This window comes from Columba livia, chromosome 1 (assembly GCF_036013475.1).
Source record: "Columba livia isolate bColLiv1 breed racing homer chromosome 1, bColLiv1.pat.W.v2, whole genome shotgun sequence".
Lineage (NCBI taxonomy): Eukaryota > Metazoa > Chordata > Aves > Columbiformes > Columbidae > Columba > Columba livia.
In genome coordinates this window covers 80,415,560-80,428,321 of record NC_088602.1, presented here as the reverse complement: position 1 = coordinate 80,428,321, position 12,762 = coordinate 80,415,560, and the positions used below count along the sequence as shown (strand labels likewise).

Sequence of the window (12,762 nt, the reverse complement as noted above, 5' to 3'; positions counted from 1 at the left end):
ACGAATGTGGTTTTTTTGTTTGTTTGATTGGTTGGTTTTTTTTTGGGGGGTGTTGTTTGTTTTGTTTGTTGTTGTTGTTGTTGTTTGTTTGCATGTTTTTTTGTTTGTTGTGGGGTTTTTTGTACTTTGTTTTGTTTTCTTTAATTATTATTTGACTTGTTATAAATCAGTACCTAGTCTGATATTTGCAAAACAAACTCTTAATTTAGGAAAGCACAAGTGTAAGTCGCAGTAGATATGGCTAAAGCCAGATATGACTTCAAGAGCTATCCTGGAGAAGACTGGCATTATTTCATTTTCTCAATAACACCTTAAAATAGATGAGCAATATCAGTGGCCTGAAGACAGCTGAGCTAAATTAGTTCATTCTAGTGGATTAACTTTTATTTTTTAAAAGGTTGGAAATAGTTAACATTAAAGATTAGAGCAAATGTGTACTCTAGTACTTAGTCAGTCACTAAGCCAATGCTGGCCTCATGGTACCTTCTAGTTATGGGCTGCCACCACTGCAGCAAAGTGAAAATAACATCATAAAAATGCAGTCAGAAAACCAGATACCAGAAAAAGCACATGAAATACAAAAAAATGACAAAACTGAAAAATAAAGAGCAAAATAGGGAAAGGAGGATTAATCTGATTTGCTCTTCATTTGTATTTTATTTTTACCAGCTACCCAATGTGGCTGTACAACATATAGGGTGTCTCAAAAAGATAGATCAAATTTCACAATGGTAACATGTTACCATTACACAAAAATTTAGAAATGGTCTAATGAGTTATCAAGTTTTAGCAACCTTTTTATAAATGCTCTATGTGCCCTCCACCTGCTGTATGGACAACACCGAGACGATAGTAGGGTTCTTCCCAAACACCTCTCAGTTGGGTCCATCTTTTTGAAACAACCTGTATTTTCAGAAGGTAGTGCTCAGTTCAGATTTTTTTTCAAAGTTATGGAATCCTGTTTCCTTTTTGGCTTCAGATGAAGTTGATGGTGTTCTTCTATAATTTATGGTAAAATTCATGGGTAAATGTCACAGGGTAATTCTACACTGTGCAGTGGAGCAGGAGGCAAAGGAAACTGGGCTAGCACCAAGTACCAAGCTTTGCTCCAGGTACAGGGCAGACATCCCAATTAGTTACCAAGTCCACTTGAGGTGCAGAGCTACCAGACTGCTTTTGGGACCTGAGCTGCTGTATGGCATTGTACGGTGTTGTATAGACATAGCGAATTGTTCTGAAATATCTTGAAATACCTGAAATGTGCTTTTTAAAAACAGTGGCATGCATATGTTGATTAAGAAAAAAAAGCCCAGTGAACCCATAGGAATCTGAGGAGAACTGGTTTTCAGAGATACGAAGATACCTGTGGAGAGATACATCATGGCCCTGACTTAACAATTCAGTTAGTACAGATGAATTTATGTTAATGTATGTAAGACGTGTAGCAGTGTAAGTCATGTTCTTCAAAGCCTTTTTTTCTAATCCATGTCTAAGAAAGTATTATTGTGTTCAAAATTGTTAACTAGTAAATCAATAATGACCTTCTTATTAGTAGTGAATCGATAGGCTAATTAACTAACAGTGGTGTCAAATATTAAAAATATCCTGCAAAAACAAGTCATGAGTACAATAAACAAATACTGGAATTTAGTCAGTAGCACACTGCACCACAAAGAGCAAGAACAATGGATTATTCTATGATGCTGCAGTGACCAAACCTTCTAATGTCAGCCAAGTGGCACGCTATAATAACAGAAGTCCATGCACTCCTAAGATACTGAAGAGGTCTGTGGAGGTCTGACAGGCAGAAAGTGCGTTAAATGCAACAGAGGGTGACAGAGTTGGATTCTGCTTGCCAAGAGCACACATAAAATTGTTATTTTCCAAACAGACTAGACATGATGCAGACAGATGTAAGGAAACCTAGATAGCAGCAAGGGAAGGCTAAAACTGAATTTTGTCTGAGAAGACAGTTTCTGAACTAACAATCAAAGTGCGATAGGACATCATAGAGAATGGAGAGTAAAAAGGCTAAGCAACAGTTACTGATGATGAATGAAAAGAGATACTACAGATGAAACACTTGAGGAAGATGTACGAAAATGAAATTCTATAGCTTAGGACATTTTCAAACAATCGCTTATCGACATATTCTGCAAAATATGTAAGCACAAGCTGAAACATAATAACATGACTAGACTTACAGATATCAAAGGATGATACTCCGGTGCTAAAAATTTACCATGTATCAGGGCCCAAAGGTTTTGTGTGATACATTCTACTCTCTACATAGAGACACATAAAAACACATACTGCATAGAATTGGTATGGCTTTCAGTATAATAGGCACAAGACTATGGATATTTTAAAGGAACTTAGTTTTGAATTTCCTTTTACTCACATTGCTTTGTCCATTTGCTATCCTGTTACTCAGCTGTTACACAACACAGAACACGCATGATAATTTCGATGGGATGCTTTCAGGGTATGTCTAGGAACAGTTGCTATTTTTCATATACTCTTTGAAGGGTTGGACAGAAGCTCATCCAGTTCAGAAAAATAATACATATTTTAAGTAGGAAATATACTAAAAATCTGCAAAAGCCCATAATGGTCTCTCCAATGTGTATACATACACCTATCATGCCACACACTCATAGACATGCCAGGTTTTCCTAACAATGGCTAAATTTTAATTATAAGTAGAGCGATGTAATCAGGCTGCCAATTTTTCAGGCTAACCCTATAGGAAAGCCCTGTTCCTGAACTCTGCATTCCTATGGACAGTAAGTATTAGCAAAGCTAGGAATAATGCACTCTGCCCATAGACCATTCGCCTTCCCCTCTCCTCCAACAGCTGGGTTAGGAAGGACTGCTTGTCAGGCTGGAAGAAAAGCTCAGTTCTTGTAGGGACATGAGCTTTACTGGAACGTCAACACAGCTGACAATGAAAGCAAACAATGACCTGACCTGGAGTACTGCATCCAGTTCTGGAGTCCCCAGCACAACACAGACTTGGACCTGTTGGAGCAGGTCCAGAGGAGGCCACAAAAATCATCAGAGGGATGGAATTCCTCTCCTATGAAGAAAGGCTGAGGGAGTTGGGGTTGTTCAGCCTGGAGAGGAGAAGGCACCGGGGAGACCGTACAGCAGCATTTCAATATATATAAAGGGGGCTTATAAAAAAGGTGGAGCCAGGACAAGGGGCAATGGTTTCAAACTGAAAAAGGGTAGGTTTAGATTGGATATAAGGAAGAAGTTTTTCACCATGAGGGTGGGGAGATACTGGAACAGGTTGCTCAGAGAAGCTGTACGTGCTTCATCATTGGAAGTGTTCAAGGGGAGATTGGATGGGGCTTTAAGTGACCTGGTCTTGTGAAAGATGTCCGTGGCCATGGCAGGGGATTGGATTAAATGACCTTTAAAGGTCCTTTCCAATTCAAACCATTTTATGATTCAATGATTCTTTGACTATGTCCTTCTCAGGAAAGACAGGCCAGCAAGGTGAGGTGGTAGAGTTGCTCTTTACGTGACAGAGCAACTACAACGTATTGAGTACTAGCCAGGGGCAGATGAGGAGCAAGTTGAGAGTCTGTGGGTGAGAATTAAGGGCCAGGCTGGCAGGGGTGATACTGTTTCAGGCGTCTATTACAGGCCACCAGATCAGGGTGAGGAAGCTGAGGCGGCCTTCTACAGACAGCTGAGAGCAACCTCACAACCACAGGCCCTGGTTGTGGTAGGGGGTTTTAACTTCCCAGATGTCTGCTGGAAGGACTACTCAGCCAGCCAGCCAGCCAGCCACAGTCCAGGAGGTTCCTCCAGTGCATTGATGATAACTTCCTGATGCAAATGGTGGAGGAGCCGATTAGGAGAGGAGCGCTGCTGGATCTCATCCTCACTAACAAGGAGGGTCTGGTTGAAGCAGTAAAGGTCAAGGGCTGCCTTGGCTGCAGTGACCATGAGATGGTGGAGTTCAGGATCTTGTGTGGCAGGAACAGAATAGCAAGCAGAATTGCAACCCTGGACTTCAGTAGGGCAAACTTTGGCCTTTTCAAGCAATTGCTAGGGGAAATCCCACAAGAAGGGGTACTTGAAGGTAAAGGGGCCCAAAACAGTGGGTTAGCATTCAGGGACTGCTTCTTTCAAGCTCAAGATCAGAGCATCCCAACACGTAGGAAGTCAAGGAAGGGAGCCAGGAGACCTGCGTGATTAAACAGGGAACTGCTGGGTAAGCTCAAGTGGAAGAGGAGAGGTTAAAGATCATGGAAGGAGAGGCTGCCCACTTGGGAATAATATAAGGCTGTTGTCAGAGGGTGTAGGGGGGCAACTAGGAAAGCTAAGGCCTCCTTAGAATTAAAACTGGCCAGAGGTGTCAAGGACAACAGAAAGAGCTTTTTCAAATACATGGCAGATAAAACTTAACACTAGAGGCAATGTAGGCCCACTGATGAATGACGTGGGTGCCCTGGTGACAGAAGATACAGAGAAGGCAGAGTTACTGAATGCTTTCTTTGTCTCTGTCTACTCTGCCGGAGGCTGTCCTGAGGAGCCCTGTACCCCTGAGGCCCCAGAGGAAGTCAGGACAATGGAGGAGTCTGCCTTAGTTGATGAGGACTGGGTTAGGGAGCATTAAGCAATCTGGACATCCATAAATCCATGGGTCCAGATGGGATGCACCTGCAGGTCCTGAGGGAGCTGGCTGAAGTAAGTGCTAGCCCATTCTTCATCATCTTTGCTAAGTTGTGGGGAACAAAAGAGGTGCCTGAGGACTGGAGGAAAACAAATGTCACTCCAGTCTTCAAAACGGGCAAGAAGGAGGACCCAGGTAACTATAGATTGGTCAGCCTCACCTCCATCCCTGGAAAAGCGATGGAACAACTTATCCTTTGTGCCATCTCAAGGCATATCAAGGACAAGGGGGTCATTAGGGTCAGTCAACATGGCTTCACCAAGGGGAAGTCATGCTTAACCAACCTCATAGCCTTTTCTGAGAACATAACAAAGTGGCAGAGCAGTGGATGATGGCAGAGCAGTGGATGTGGTCTACCTCGACTTCAGTAAAGCATTTGACACCATCTCCCACAGCATCCTTACAGCTAAACTGAGGAAGTGTGGTCTGGATGATTGGGTAGTGAGGTGGACAGTGAACTGGCTGAAGGAAAGAAGCCAGAAAGTTGTGGTCATGGGGCAGAGTCTAGGTGGAGGCCTGTATCTAGTGGAGTGCCTCAAGGGTCAGTACTGGGACCAGTACTATTCAATATATTCATCAATGACTTGGATGACGGAACAGAGTGTCCTGTCAGCAAGTTTGCTGATGACACCAAGCTGGGAGGAGTGGCTGACATGCCAGAAGGCTGTGCTGCCATCCAGCGGGACCTGGACAGGCTGGAGAGTTGGGCGGGGAAAAAATTAATGAAATATAACGAGGGCAAGTGTAGAGTCTTGCATCTCGGCAAGAACGACCCCAGGTTCCAGTATAAGTTGGGGAACGACCTGTTAGAGAGCAGCGTAGGGGAAAGGGACCTGGGGGTCCTGGTGGACAGCAGGATGACCATGAACTAGCACTGTGCCCTTGTGGCCAAGAAGGCCAATGGCATCCTGGGGTGTATTAGAAATGGGGTGGTTAGTTGGTCCAGAGAGGTTCTCCTCCCCCTCTACTCTGCCCTGGTGGAACCACACCTGGAACATTGTGTCCAGTTCTGGGCCCCTCAGTTCAAGAAGGACAGGGAACTGCTGGAGAGAGTCCAGTGGAGAGCCATGAAGGTGATTAAGGGAGTGAAGCATCTCCCTTATGAAGAAAGGCTGAGGGAGCTAGGGCTCTTTAGCTTGGAGAAGAGGAGACTGAGGGGTGACCTCATTCATGTTTATAAATATGTAAAGGGTGAGGGTCATGAGGATGGAGCCAGGCTCTTCTCGGTGACAATCAATTATATGACAAGGGAAAATGGGTACAAACTGGAACACAGGTGTTTCCACTTAAATATGAGAAGAAAATTCTTCATGGTGAGGGTGACATAACACTGGAACAGGCTGCCCAAGGAGGTTTTGGAGTGTCCTTCTCCGGAGACATTCAAAACCCACCTGGTCACATTCCTGTGTAACCTCATCTAGGTGTTGCTGCTCTGGCAGGGCTATTGGACTAGATGATCTTTCGAGGTCCCTTCCGATTCCTAACATTCTGTGATTCCATGCTACTTCTGTTTGCTGGAAACAGAGGCAAAATTCTCTATAACTGCTGAAGTTAGCAGCTACTATGAGACATATACAGCACCCACAGCTGTATGTGACCAGGTAGCTAAACACGAAATCTCTACATTAGTTCTACTGGTTCCTGAGCTATTCAAGTGCCCTGCATATTTTTTTTTTCCCCAACAAAACTTGCAGAAGTAAAATCCTGGCTTGCTTTGCCCACCAGAGGTGCTGACATTGCCCAGAAGGCACGGGAGTGCTGGAGCCCAGCCTGGGTACCTCAGGCCACCACACAGCTGTGTTAACATAGCACACGTGGATACTGCTTATTTAAAGGCATCCAATGGCCTCTTATTTTCCAAATCAGAAGCATATTTGTTTCCCTCTGAATAAAGGCAGAATAAAACATGCTGACATCCCTTTCAGATCAACTGTGCATTTTGAAATGGAATGAAACAGGCTTTTAGCGTCTCCTTTACATGCAGCTCACTATGTGTTTTCCAAGAGCACATTTGAGTTTTTACGCTTTCTGGCAACTGTAAATTTTACTCTTGCTGACAGCAGCAGTAAATGCTTTATGCAGAACAAAGTCAACTCTGTGAAAAGTTGAACTCTGGTTTTCTTCCTCCATAAAATATCTCTTGGTGCTAATGCAAACAGAAAGCTTCTTTGCTCTCAGGGAAAGGTGAGGGGAATAGAGGTGCTACCTTCTTGTAGACTGCATGCTACTACTTTTAGTGGTATTTTGCAGGCAATAAAAATATTATATTTATTTGTAAAGTGTACTCTTGCCTTACTTTAAAAAATGATCTAATGCACTTGTGAAGTAAAAGCTGCTCACAACAAAACTAACACTTTTGAAAATTCCATTAGATGCTTTTCTGTACATACCGAAGTCTATGGGCTTGCCTAAAGTTAACAAATTATGTCACTGGGACTTGTATAAGTATTCTTACGTCCTTCCCTTCAGAAGACCATTAAGCACATGCTAACATTAAGCTCCCACTTCTCTGCAGGGCTTTTGATGGAGTAGGGCTAGATTGCTTAGGTCTGTAAAATATGGATAAAATTCCTGGGGTCTGATGCTATTTCAGCTGAAATAAGTTACAGAATTCCTTTAGCCTTTGTACAGAAGAATGACATTATCTGCTTTTGAGTGTATCTGGCTACCGCCATGATTACAAAGAAAGAATGTCCACTAATTTTAGTACAAGTGGTGGAATGACAGCAACAATGGTCATTGTACCATTAAACTAAGAAAGAATAATGGAAGAGGATAAATACAGACTATAAATATGATCAAACTTCAAAAATTAAATCTGGTCTTATACTTTACATTATATTTCTCCATAAATGTCCCAAATATTTAAATGTATACACCTGAAATCAACCCTTCAGTTTTAAAATTATTTTGGGGCAGGAAACACTAAACACAAGGATGTAAAAAACATACATACATATTTGGCATTTCACAGGTCCAACCATAATTAATACCCTTCATAAACACGTAATGAAAAATGAATTTATGTCACTTAGCCAAATTTATTTGTGTTTGTATTTTCAGTCTTCCTAGATTTTTTTGGTTTCCATATGGCTGAAAGGCACAAAAAATTCTCAAATTTATTCAAGCTGTTAGGAAAGAAATGCACACAGAACATTAAGTAGTTGCTCAAATGCTGCTGAGCAGTAAAATACTATGATAAAGTGGCATCTTGCTGTGTCTCTATTACTTCTTCAGCACTAAAATTAATTTATGATCAGTCATCAATTCATTTACATGTCATTTTATGCTAAATCCATCCTTGCTGATGAATGCATATCCCTAGATCCATTAAGCTAGAGTAAAGTCTGTGCTTTATAATATGACCCTGCTAATTGTTGCATTACCATTTTTATGAGATAGAAAAAGTAGCAGTTTCCTATTTTCTGAGCACGTATTTAATCCATGAAACACATTCTTCCTATTAAATGCAATCTGTCTAACTGCTTATTAAATAGAATCTTTTGCAATAGGTATCCCTAAGCAAATCAATATAAATATTGAACACTGCCACAGTAAAATATGACTCGCGAAAATGATTTTGTGTAATTTTCAGGAATTATTCCATTTGTGCTCAGACACAATGAATTAACAACTTCTACAACACAGACAGTGATCAGTGATTCTTTTAATCAAGACCAAAACATGCCAAGTAAGGGCTTTTCTTCTTTGCTGAGCTATAAAACTGATGGAGACCTTTAAAAATTCAGATCTATATAATTCTATTGAAAAAAAATAACTGTTATCCATTTGCAGTGGTACTGTTTACAGACATGTCTCTCTGCTTCTATCAGTTTGTGTCAGGCAGAAAAAAGGGTTGTTCTAATTTCCATGTTAATTAACGGGTGTATCTCCCCTCAGTCAAAATGCACTAGGGCTGAAGATACAACTCCCACTACCCGCTACACTGGTGGTGCTGGGGGAGGAGAAGATAAGGAGACAGCAAAGAAAACCCCCCAAAATAATACTTTGATCTGAGAAAACCTAGTGTTGTTCTTAGTGATTTCACAGAGAAGCAACTCAGTTTCTAACACAGACATCATATGCAATTAAGTCTATTAAAATAGAATAATATTACAGATTCTTTGTGACCATTCATGCCATAACTCTGCAAGCAATTCATTCTAAAGGAAAGCATTAAACATAAGCAAAAGAAAAAAATATGTTTCAATGTGTCTCTGAAAGCAAAATAACCCTAAATAATTGTGAGTTAAAAGTCAAGTGAGCAGAAGTTTTGAAACTGCCTTTTTTTTTTTTTTTTTAAACAGATTCAGTAATTCTGTATCCTAACAAACCATGCTGGGAGCAAAGCAAAACTTTGGCTTCAGTTTCATACGCCATCCCACAACTGTTCAAATCTAAACCTTCCTCCTTGAGTTTCCTTTGCTATATCTGGAAAATGTTAAGATATAGTTACTGTGTACTTCTCCTTTCTTTTCACTCTATTATACATGTCAGCGTTATGTCTCTGCCACCTGCAAAGAGAAAAGCTTAATAGCTCAGATTAAATCCTTGTCTGAATCTTCAGTTAGCTGTAACTAAAACTCAAGGGCCTCAAAGACAACCTGACTTTTAAACAGTTTAAAGGAGCAACACCCTGATTCCAGAGGAATTTAGCAGCTTGAGCTCAGCTCACATAGTGCCAATGTTTCCCCTCAGAGAATCCCACATTTGGTGCTGGATGAAAACCTCAGTCTCAGCTCAGCCATAAAGAACAAAGTACCATTTCACTCCAAGAGTGGGTACATCTTCAAATCACGGCAGAGGCATGCCAACAATATGGGGTGAGGAAACTCGCCCTGCTCACCATCCAGCAACTCTGCTCTGAGGAAGTCTGGACCAAGGGATGTCTGTTTGGATTTCTCAGAAACACTGGACTCATAGGACACACTTCTAAATCTTGCTTCATCCAGGTCAGCTGTTCTCATTTGCCTCCAGTTTTTAATAAAGTGTTTAAAGAAGTGAAAATGTGGTATGTAACTCCTAGGGAAATACTGGTTCAAGTCACTGAAAGTCCTATCAAAGGAAGTAGCTTATATTTTCTCAGTGCAAGAAAGAACAAATTAGGTTTTCTACAGTCTTCTAAAGGCAATCAAATTAAAGAAAGAGAAACAACTCAGAAACAATGAATGCAATTTGCTATATACTCTCCTTAACACCAGTAAACGGAGCCTGGAAGAGTTAACAGAAACACATACAAAAAATTAAAATTCTCTTTTGAAACAATCCCCCAGTATGGCATGCAATTTCCTTCCACCCCTAGGAAAAAAAAACAAGCCCCAAACAAACGCTCAGAACATTGAGGTTTTGCCTGTACAGTAACCGAGAAAACCAGAAGCAGTTTTGTTATTTGAAGAGTTTGCCACTTTACAGATAATTTAGACTAATACTCTCAATCTGTTTGTGTAAAGCTATAGTTTCCCAATTGTTCTGATTCAACCTAAGCGTTGGCTGAGAGGCAGTCCATCATGTTGCTTCCCATCCAGCTGCAAATTCCCTTTCTGCAGTGCCGGCAAACACCTGGACACACAGTGAACTAGATCAAGGAACAGATCCAGGAAGTAATTAAACAAGCAAAATAAAAATGTTAATTTTCAGCTGGATGAGGCCACATCAAGATAGTGGTGGAAATGAGTGGGAGTGCATTTAGATCACCTTAAATACACTCCCAGTCTACATTACTAGGTTCTGCCCAATTTCTTCCAAAAAAATAAACCAGGAAGTTTTTAACACTCCAATGATTAAACCTTTACCACTCCAATCATTAAACAAGATTTATAACTATTACGACAATCTTGAATGTTATTCATAAAAGGAAAAATTGCTAGAAGCACAGAAGTCTGCGAATGAGAGCAGAAATGCAGCTACTTTGCACTAGGTAAGATGGTCCAAAATACTAGATGAAAATGCAAATGTGAAAAACATTCATTTTCTGATTTACAGATATATCAACATTGACATATTAATACATAACAAATGAAAAATATATAGCAACCTGGTTTTTTAAATTTATTTATTTATGTATTACCAGTGCAAAACCCTTACTGCATTTTTAATGGGAAGGCTTCTGGGCCATTAGTGAGATATGCAAAAATATGCAGCATTATAGCCTGAAGGAGATTATGCTAGAAATTCAAGTGAAGTGACTTAACATACTCATGCACTAATAAGTTAACCTTCTCAGTTCAGGGATTTAAACTTTAACTCTACGGCCTTCAGTTGAAACTGGATTTCAAATTGCAGCAGCAGAGATACAATTCTTAAATCTTAATTAGACTGGCAAGCAGTCTGGCTCTAGGGTGAAGGAAAACCTGGAAAGTGGGATTAAGCTACACACTATTAAATTCAACCAGGGAAAAGGAAGAAAATTATAGGTATTTATGGTTCATCACTGTCATATTCCTGCAGTGTTTTCAGAATAGCAGTGTTTAAGTAAGGGTGCGAATTCCCTGGAATTTCAAAGGTCCAGAACAATAAGATGAAATTCAGCGGTGCTATGGTAGTAAGTTGTACTGAGCAAGTCTCCCTTAGGTATAACTAACAATCAGTGTTCTTCCACTGAGATCAAATACTGAAGAAGCATCCACTAGCTTTTATGAGCTATGAATACTACGTACATTTGGGTCTGCAGTGCAATTGTACATTATGGATACAGTGTATTATTTAGCGGTCCAAGTTCAACCTAAAGGGAAATATACTGATGCTTACAAAAATACATTTTATACATATAAAATTTGCGTTTTTAAAAAAAAATGTATTTCACTGCCTACATTTCACCAACAGCATTAGTTTATCATGCCCTTATAGTTCCCCTTTGATGATCCCTGTTGTAACTTCCCAAGGCATGTGAAGGGTGAGAAGCAGTGAAGAAAGGAGTGTCAGAAAAATATCTTTACTGAAAGGGAACAATTATTAAATTCAGCAATATGAAATAAGTTCAAAATACACATTTTCCTACACAGATGTTGTATTTACAAATAAATGTGCTGATCTAACTACACTTATTCTGAAGTCTTTTAACTTCCCTATGTTCATCTGTGAAAGCATTTACCCAGCAAAATATCTCAAAGTGTTTTAAGATAACATTTTTATGCTGCTCCTGATTTACGACATATATATTCCTAAGATGAGGTCTTCTCCCTCCTTTTTATGTAACTGGCTTGCTTCTCCAGTAGAGTGAACTTTCCATGAAAGCCAGGATATAATTGAGTTTTCTTTCAAGTTCTTAAAGCTTTTTAAAATTCATGAATTTTCTTATCATTTTGCAGCAAAGCATTTTCAAATCCTTCTTTAACTTTAGTGTTTAATATTAACACATTTTAAATGTTACAGAAATAGAGTGGAATAAATTTTCACTTAGAAAGTGTTTTACTGCTAGGAACAAGTTGGAGTCACTGTTAACTGTGTTTGGTTACCTGTCACAGAGCTGTCTAGATTGTCCATACTGGAGCCTGGAGTGTGCTCTAGACCTCTTAGTGGCCTACTGATTTCTACAGTTTCTTCTTCAATATCATCCTCATCATCATCATCATCTGGAACATCTGTTTCCAAATCTGAAATAAGGTTTCCAGATACATATCCTAGGGGTGGAACTGGAGCCTGAGGAGGTTGTGTATTGCTTTGGATATGCCTATAAAAAGAAACAAGAAAACATTATCTGAATGGATATCTTTGTATCCCATGGTCAATAGAAGATAAACCTTTCAATAAGTCCTGAAGTAGATTTACAAAAGGTATGTGTGAGGTCAAACTCAAGAAAAGTCAGTTCAGTTATTCACCATAGGTTCTAATACCAGAGAACATGCACACTTTTCAGTCTTAAAAATACTTCCCCTCCTGTAAGACGGAGAAGGTCAAGATTGTTCTAGATGAGGAACAATGTACACAGAGGCTATATAAATCAGGCAGGAAGTCTACAGAAAAGCACAATTCTGAATCTCAACCTAACATGTAATTGTCTCACCCAATATTCTACCTTGCAAATCACACATTCAGCCAAAATGAAATATCACTGTTTCTGCTTAAACAGACTA

The 12,762-nt window shown here is 40.0% G+C and overlaps 1 protein-coding gene across 19 annotated transcripts in view; it reads right to left on the bottom strand.

The window, feature by feature from the left end:
• ROBO2 (roundabout guidance receptor 2) overlaps positions 1-12,762 on the bottom strand; it is a 1,092,721-nt gene that overhangs the window by 21,022 nt on the left and 1,058,937 nt on the right. For all 19 annotated transcript variants that reach the window (XM_021299764.2, XM_021299765.2, XM_065064248.1 and 16 more), the window contains one exon: positions 12,145-12,359. In XM_021299764.2, the coding sequence (XP_021155439.2) occupies positions 12,145-12,359 (215 nt within the window). The remainder of the gene's footprint in view (positions 1-12,144; positions 12,360-12,762) is intronic.